At 34.2% G+C, this 9,308-nt stretch overlaps 1 protein-coding gene across 1 annotated transcript; it reads right to left on the reverse strand.

The window, feature by feature from the left end:
• Window positions 1-338: 338 nt before the first annotated feature.
• Window positions 339-7,617, reverse strand: LOC110441442 (dentin sialophosphoprotein-like). Its single transcript, XM_021484574.1, has 3 exons — window positions 7,530-7,617; window positions 3,975-5,600; window positions 339-732 (listed from the first exon to the last, which is right to left on the reverse strand). Exon 2 carries the CDS (start codon window positions 5,559-5,561, stop codon window positions 3,984-3,986), a length of 1,578 nt encoding a protein of 525 aa, XP_021340249.1. The 5' UTR covers window positions 5,562-5,600; window positions 7,530-7,617; the 3' UTR covers window positions 339-732; window positions 3,975-3,983.
• Between the last annotated feature and the right edge of the window lie 1,691 nt (window positions 7,618-9,308).

A 9,308-nucleotide genomic window follows, 5' to 3' on the forward strand; every position in this document is an offset into this window, starting at 1 on the left:
GACGCGAGCATTTTGATAAATGTTTTATAAAATAAGGGAACTGCTTTATGAGAATGAAAAAAGTTGCTTCTTAAATCAGACAGTCACTTGATAATGTGTGCCTCTCGAACAGTAAAATTATTGAATCCAAATTATTTCAATTTTCATATATGATTCAAATTGATCTCCTCCTTTCATTGTTTATTTGACACTTCGTCGATACATTAGATAATTGAACTATGAATTGATTTACTTGATATTTTTGTCAAAACTCCATGAAAATATTGTAACATTACAATCACTGGGTGGCGACATTTTTACGTGATGAACAAATACTACAAACAATAACAAGATCTGCGTACACACTGAACAATTTATTAGGGGGAATACAAATACGAGGTTAGGATTTATTGACGAGTAATGATGTGCTATATTGATTATCCAATATATCAAGTCCCGAAATTCATTTGTGAATAATATTTTTTTCATACTGTAAAAGAAAGTAGAATCTTACAGTCGCATCAATGTGAACTGATGTTGAACAAACTCGTATTTTCGTCAATTCAAAACATCGTGATTAGACAAACAGTTCTATATCACAAGCGAAACACTTGTTGAAAGTGATTTCAATTGCACTTTGGATTGTTCCGCAAAACGGTTATTGGTTACTCAAACATGTCCGACGGATGATCAGGTGTTTCTTGAACCTTCATGGACCCGCAAAGACAAAGGGAGACAACTCTTACGAGCTACCTGAAATATAATGGGAAACTCATTATGTAAACCGCCAATACAATATTAAATTAAAATCATTGAATTGCAGCCACTTTGTTGACATATCAACACTTGATTCATAGCGATTATATTATTCATTTTCCTTTATTTTATAAAGTTATTGACTTTCTATGTTTGTATTCGGTTTAGCCTATTTGCATACAAGGATTTTCAATAGTTTGCTCCAAATATGAATATTGTTGCAAAATTGTGGATTAACTGAAGAGGTAAGATACAATATTATTGTAATCTAAGTTCAATACATGTTTCTAATAACGAAATAATCCCATAATAACCGAAGCCATTGGGAGTAATTAATGAGAAGTACAAATTAAGACATAATGAACATAAATGATGCATAAATGTTCTTCCCAGCTTTAAAGAAAACTTAAGTAGGATGCGAAATTCCAACGATAAAATATCAATACAGCTTCATAAATACGTTAATTGCCAAATCAAAGTTAATTTATGTTAATCTGGCACTTTAATTCCATTGAAGCATCAGTCATGACAGAGTTATGTTTTCATTTCCTGATGGAAAGTGTATTGTGACAAACTGACATGTTGTAATCCATTAGAAAGTAAATTTAGAAGTCACGTGATCAGATGTTCACGGTATGTCAACGACCGCAGGGCAAATAGTTGTGAAACGCCATCCATCAGTCATTTTTCTGAATAAATATTTCTGTCTATTGGTCGGTGTGTAGGTTGTTATATACACGATCATGCTGTCAGAAAGTGAGGGGGTTGGTAGTGGGAGTGGATAACATTGTGGGGAGGATTTGAACACAAATGTTAATTGATATTTACAATTCACATTTTTAATGATAGTTAATAGATAAAAGCAAATCACGTTGTGTATATGGTGTACATTTTGGGTCTGATATCTTTAAGAAGTGCGTTCTCAATATGTGACTGAGGACGTCTTTTGTGGTGCTTTGTACAGCTGTTTTCAGGAAAAGGCACCGATGTGTTTAGACAGAAAGAGTATTTACACGTGATATTGGTATCAGGAAATTTGTTTGAATATGTAGGGATCGGTAGTTTATTCCTTGGGTAAGCTGGTTGGAATATTGCGTCTATTGTAATCAACATTTGTAAGTAATATTATAGTTCTTGGTCTCTGTCTGTTTGTATACACTGATTCAGCTGTATCACTTTTCTACATATCCTGCTGTTCTATTTTTTTTTTTAAATTATGTGATCTACTTTTTGGTGTTCCCATCCAGATAAATGCTCCTACCAACAGACTGCGCCAATATCTTCCTGAATGTACTGTGTTTGGTGTATTCCGGAAAGGTTTATTCCGTCTTTGCGTATTGCAGAGTTATCTTCTCTTGTGAGCATGTATTGATTGTTACGTCATTGGTTTGTGTGAGAAAATTACGTCGTTTTCTCAAAAATTGATGCCGTTACTCTCACAAACAAATGACGTAACAATCAATACCAGTTCACAAGAGAAGATAACTCTGCAATGCGCAAAGACGGAATATGTGTTGGAGGAAGAGGGTAACAACCTGACAGGCTCCTTGAGGTACTTCGGAATTAACTGAAATTTTGTTTGAGAGTGTGCTTTGGTTCTACTCGTTTCTCTTGAGTACGCTGTGATAGCAAGCACGTGACCAGGTGAATGAGTGCATGAACTCCCATACCGGCTAGATAGTTTTAAGATACTGAACTTCATTTGTAGCTAACGGTGTATCGCGTTAATTTTTTACATGGTATATATTGAATGACTAGTAGGTAAATGTGTATCGTATACTGTCAAAGTCGAAAAGCTCGTGGTGTAAAGATGCTCGCTTTTAAACTGTCCGCGCATAAATTTCAGCATGCGTATACGAATTGACAAGTTGATATATTTACTTGAACTATTCTAAAACCGCCTAAGGACTCGAATGATTTTCTTGTGTAGAAACGCTGCATATTTCACAAGTGTTTACACTGTTTCAGCAAGTACATTTTTAACTATAAAGTTGCCGATTTGGTACAGCAAACCATATAACGCCGTATACATTTCTTATATTGATAGCTAATAACAAGTGATGACCGAGGTTAACAGAAGCTGTAACTTCCTCAGGAAGAATCTGCAGTAACTCAATAATGAGAAAAAAATAATTGATGGTGTGAAATCTTTTTCAAATTGAAAATAATGTGTACCAGATATTTGAAAGTAAATATTTGTGTACCTCACAAAAGAGTAAAATGGAACACGTTTGACTATAATGCTTTTTGTACTTCTGCTATTACAGATTTTGTATTTTTATCTGTTTATGGGCTTTTCGTTAAATCTTTGGAATAAAACTGTTTATACTAATTGATCGTGGGAAATTGTTGAAAAGTCTCGAGATTTTCAGGTAATTATTCGGATTAAACAGGTGCTAAGTTTTTAATGTTTCGAATGGGGTCTGTTAATTGTTGCCTGAACATGTTAATGAAAACGTGATGTGTAGGTGTTTATGATGTTGTGTTAATGTTATCACAGTTGGCTTTCTTTTTGACGTTTTTGCTTCCGGGTTCATTCCTATTTCAAATGTTTTGGCCAGTTATGTCAACTGATAATGGATAGACAGTGTAATGGTGTGATATGTAGTCCACTCGTGTGTTTTTGTCTGTGTCTTTTTGGAGATGTCTGATATGTCAAGTAGGGCTTGGTGTTGTGTTCGTCACAGACCTTGGACTCAATTCAATATGTCATTATCAATGTAGGATCACCAAGAAACATGTCAAATTGCAGCAAACAGTACCAATTCAAAAAGATATATATGAAATTTATTTTTAATTTTTGTTTTGTGCATCATCCCTGTTCTATTTACAGTATCAGTGACTCTAATCTCCGGCAGGTGATTATCTTGAATTTTGGGATTTCAATAATTTGGTGTTGTTCGTGTTGGGTAACCAACAAATATCGTTTATAGCACAACTGAACCATTGTGGGTAAAAGAGGGCATTACAATGTTCTTTGACATTAAATCCCTTGTGCACTGGTTTAATAAAGTATATTTGACCTGGACACTAGAAACGTTTAAAGCCCTATTGTTTATTTACATAAAGCATTGCATCACAATATATAAAAACAAAGAATATTTAGACTTCTTATTCTGAGATAATCTAAGAAACGAAAAGTGTCGACAAACATAACGACAGACTGACAGATGTATACACAGACGTGCAGACAACAGAATTTAAAACGATGTTGATCAGTACATGTATTTCAGACTTACCGTTTCTTCTTAAAGTCGGAAGCTTTTCAGAAATGTTGCTAATAGATTGTCTTTGCCTGAACCGGATACTGTATTTCCTCCTGAAGCAAAACTCGAACTCGAACTCAAATGTTTTGTTTCTTGGTTGTGTGTCTGGCTCATATCTTTTTTGCTCTGGTCTGAAGCAGTGCTCGCACCCATATCTTGCGCTGCTTGGTTTTGTGTCTGGCTAAAGGAATTTTTGCTCTGGTCTGAAACACTGCTCGCACCCATTTCTTGCGCTACTTGGTTTCGTGGCTCGCTAATGTAATTGTTGCTTAGGTCTGCAGCTATGCTCGAACTTATATCTTGTGCTGCTTGGTTTTGTCTAATGGTGTTTTGGCTACCTCGTAATGTCTCTAAGTTCTGTAGGTATTCTAGAAAAGCGGAATCACCGGCGATGTTTTCGAAACCAGGACCTTCAGATTGGCTTTCAATTTCTTCTAGTTCTGATAACAAGCTTTCCATACTTTCTTCATTATCGCCATTGTCGGCCACATCAGCAATGCCGGCACTATGATTTTCACCATCATCCTGGACATCATCATCATCATTAATGTCGTCGGCATCTTGGTCCAATTCTTCACTATTCAAATCTGTCAATTCATCAAATTCTCTTTGTTCATCTTCACTGCTGAACCCTTCCAATTTTGCTAGTTCTGCTTCCATTCCGTCAAGACTGCTATCAGCGGAAGTGTCCATACCATCTTCCATATTATCCTCACCGCTATCCATGCTCAGTTGTTTAAGTTGTGCTTCCAATTTTTCAAGACTATTATCAGAGTCAGTTTCAGTAATGTCTTCTGTGCTCCCTTCAAGTGCATCACTTTCCCCATCGGTTTCATCATCGAGTAGTTTCAATTCTGCTTCCAATTTTTCAAGACTACTGTCAAAGTCAGATTCAGTAGTGTCTTCTGTGCTCCCTCCAAGTGCATCACTATCCCCATCGTTGTCTTCATCGAGTAGTTTCAATTCTGCTTCCAATTTTGCAAGACTACTATCAAAGTCAGATTCAGTAGTGTCTTCTGTGCTCCCTCCAAGTGCATCACTATCACCATCGTTGTCTTCATCGAGTAGTTTCAATTCTGCTTCCAATTTTTCAAGACTACTACTATCAGCATCGCCTAAGCCATCTTCTCCCATGACATCTACCAACTGACTATCCCCACCGTCCATTGTTGCTAGTTCTGCTTCTAATCGCTCAAGACTGTTATCCATGTTAACGTCTTCCTCATGACTATCGGCAATATTACCACCTGTTTGTTCCATTTCTGCTAGTTCTGCCATTAAACTTGCAAGGGAATCACTCCCTTCATCCTGTTCCATATCTGCCAGAATTCTCTCTGATGATGTAAAAGGACCTCCACTAATCGTACTTAACACATCATGGAGATTTAGGTCTGGATGCATTTCTCTTGATGAATGTGGGTTACCGTTGAAAACAGCATTTGCCTTTTCGTTGTATTCATCCTGTAAGTTAGCGTAAACATCCATCAGACTTTGGTCCTGGCTATTGACATATTGTGCAAATGCCACTGCACAGATAGCGACGAAAATGTCGAGTCTCATTTTAGCTGTCTGGCGCTAAGTCCTTTCAGTCAAATCAATCTGCAAGAAAAGTTGATTTTATTTACTATCCCACGACCACCGAACATCAATTTTGAATGACTTCTTTAACACTCAAAAAGTTTATAGCGAAAATTGGTAGTAAGATATTTTGTATGCATACAGTATATTACTTCATAAATCATACAAATCATAAACGATTTTTCTTTTTCAATATTACAAATCTTACAAACAGGAGTAAAATGAAAACGGTAAACAGTAGTCTAAATGGATGTATATATCACAATGTTTTGATTGTCTTTGTTGTTATACAAACTGCAAGCCAGCTACTCATAGTTCGGGATTTTGACCAATTTGATTAAGGACAGTAGCTAATTGTTTAATTTGCACTTCTATTTACCGATACCTCTGCCGTATAACGGACGGGAGTCAAAGACGTTCAGATAGGATATCGATTTGAGAGTTGGGTGCAACTGTTAATATATCTTTAAGGTGACACACACGTTTTATTATATATGATTATTTTTGTTTGAAAAAGAGGTTCATTTTGATATATTATTAATTGTAAATGTTAAGACATTTTTCATCAGTTGTTAATTGGGTTTATGTAGTGAATCAATTCTAAGTACATCATAACAATACAATTTTCAAATTATTTTCAAACAATTTTTATTAGAAAATTTAAATATCAAGATAAATATTAATAAATAAAACAAAATGTGCGTTTTGTGATTTTACAAAATACATGCCAATACCAACATAATTATGAATATCGTATTCTCTGTATTCTCTGTATAGAGATTTGCTTCTACCTACTATGCACTTAGAAAATATAGAATATTTTTTGATATCATTTTGAACTGTAGTGAAACTGGTGCAATATTGTTTTATATATAGGGACTTGGAATATTTGAAACTCAATCATATAATTAATTAGTTTTTTCTTCTTCTTTATAACGTTTATTTAGAGGTTGTTATCATAAAAAAACACCCAACAGAACAATAGATTTACCATTTGAAATTATTGCACGGTCATTAATAGATGAAACTTAGAATGTATTAACAGATTTAAACTTTTCGTCACCGGATATTCGTGGTTGGCTATCGGTCCACTGTTGGACCACCAGTCCCCAAAGCTGGCAGTAAACTTGTGACTTAAATTCATTCTGGTATGGTTTACAGGAAATCCTTTTTGTAGCGAAAAGTTGTAATTTATTAAGGTTATAATTGCTCTTATTGGGACCATTCCCATTTCGCTGTACTTTTACTTAAGTTTGGATCACTTAAGACTTATAGCTTAATTGCTTTAGAACCACTGATTGGTTTTAAAGAGACGAACTATGGTGCAGTAAACTAGTTACTGTGTTCGGCTGACTGTAATGAGATACTTAAGTTTTAGAAAGAGGCGTTCATACTTTATATTCCTTGTTATTGTCTTAAATAAAAATAACTAATTTGATAAGTGTCTTAAACGTTTGAGAATAAGATTAAGTCGGTATGATTCCTATGATTGCTTTTGAATTTAAGAAGTATTTCTTTTTTATTAACACTGTTGAGATATCGTTTAAAAACAGATGAAATGAGCTGTCTATTGTAATATTTACATAAGTAATTCGAAATTTTACATTGGAAGGTACAAGTGATAATATAGTGTTTTGTATGATTTAGTAACGTAACACTTACTTATTATAGCAAACAACTGACAACAAAATTATATACGAGACATTGTAATACACTAGTATCCACAATTAAATAAAAATCATTATGTCCCAAATTAGTTACATCGCAAACATTACTCTCCTATCACATTTTTAATCTAACTTATTACTAACTTGACATCTCTTTTACACTTCAGACACTTTGTCACAGAAGTATCATAAAGACATTTTTGTTCCAAATAAGTTCGTACAAAGGGCACATAGGATTAAACAGAAATCATCAATATCATTGTAAGAATGGGTGTGTACATACCTTTCCACTGGAGCTACGGTAGATAAATCGTCCTCCTGTGTACTGGAAATTGTGCGGCGTCTTTAAAGCATGCATTACACATTTATATAATCCCGTACGCAAATCATGAATATAGGAACACGTGACTGTGCCCATAATGAAATACATTATATTTGACAGTTGTGATAATACAATTGGCATTGTTCTATATTACAGTGTTCATCATAAACTATTTCATATCGTCAGCTTACAGGTCTTTATACACATGATACTTTAGTAGTTAAGTTTCAATATGACACAATCTGTAAAAAGAAGTTTTCTATTTATTTTATTTAATATATTTATTTTCAATTATACATAATGATTGGTTTAAAGAAAGCAAAAAGTATATAAGAAACATGTAAGAATTATATGATTTTTTGTCTGTGATTTACACCAACACAGGAACGCCACATGACAGCGTTCACTATGCAACTGTGATTATGTGCATGCTGTTTTTACTCACAACCAGCAACACATGAATCAGCTTATAATTTTTCATAATGAACTAGAGCTTCTATTGGAATATTTTCTCCTTGTTTCTTCTTATTTTGTCTTCTTGCGTCTTTTATTGTTGTTTCACTCACTATAACCATAGTCACTTCCGATGTTCGTATCGGGCAATGATTCCTCTCTATATTTGTTTTGACTAAGCTGTTGTTGTTGTTGTTCTTCTTCTTCTACATTCGGATGTTATCCCCTTGCATTGACTCATACAGCTCGTTTATATCACTTTAGAAATATAACTTTCTATTTTTCTATGGAGAATTGGTTTTGTAATATATGTATCAACCTAGAGACCATGCATAATATGGGCCTGGATAGCATAGTCTACAATATATAATATATGCCTTTTGCGTTGGAGACATGGACTAATCTTTAAACGGAGGATATAAAGGCCTTCTGCACCGGGGTTTTATAATCTACAATGTGGAATCTTGTCCTTCTTTAAAGTCTTCAAAATGGAATGTAGTCCTGCTGAAGTAGTGGGATATAAACTTAAAAGAGACAGGCTGCATAAATTACATTCCTATTCTTTTTATTGTTATATTTCTCTTTACTTAAAGGACGTTTCTTATTGCTAAAGTAAGCTATGTTTTTCCGTTGGGCACTGTATAAAATGTTTTAATGAGACATCAGAACCAAATATAAAATCGTGAAATTGTTATAAATTTGGAAATGAATAGCCATATTTAAACAATTTTACATTGATAAATCGCATCAATAAAACAGGCTTCTCTTCATCGATTTCCCCCTCAGTATTCAATCACAGTATAATATATATATATATATTGATGTTACCGCATTATAAGGATAAGGCCATGCTTTATTATGTAGACATTATCCTGACGACATATGTTGTATTATTAAACAGATGACAAATTGGCACGAACCCTGAACGATAAATCGCATTAGCATGCATGTTTTAAAATAGTTTAAGTCGTTTCAAAGCCATGGTACATCCTCAAAGTAACAATACCACAAGGCACATTAATGACCATAATCAAAACGTCGAAATTCATATTTCAAATGGAAGGAGAATATTTTCCCTAGAAAGCAAAAGAATGGCGACAATTAAAACTTGTTATAACGAATGCGGCGAGTATAACATCGACTATTTTTATTATTTTATTATTGTAGCAAGAGAAGCACCACACGAGACTCACCAAGGCTTCGTAGATTTATAACTTGTATTTGAATTGTTGTAATTGCACTTACAAAATCATACTTCTTCATTAACTGTCATTTATCATCATTCAT

This window comes from Mizuhopecten yessoensis, unplaced genomic scaffold (genome assembly GCF_002113885.1).
Source record: "Mizuhopecten yessoensis strain PY_sf001 unplaced genomic scaffold, ASM211388v2 scaffold715959, whole genome shotgun sequence".
NCBI classification, from domain to species: domain Eukaryota; kingdom Metazoa; phylum Mollusca; class Bivalvia; order Pectinida; family Pectinidae; genus Mizuhopecten; species Mizuhopecten yessoensis.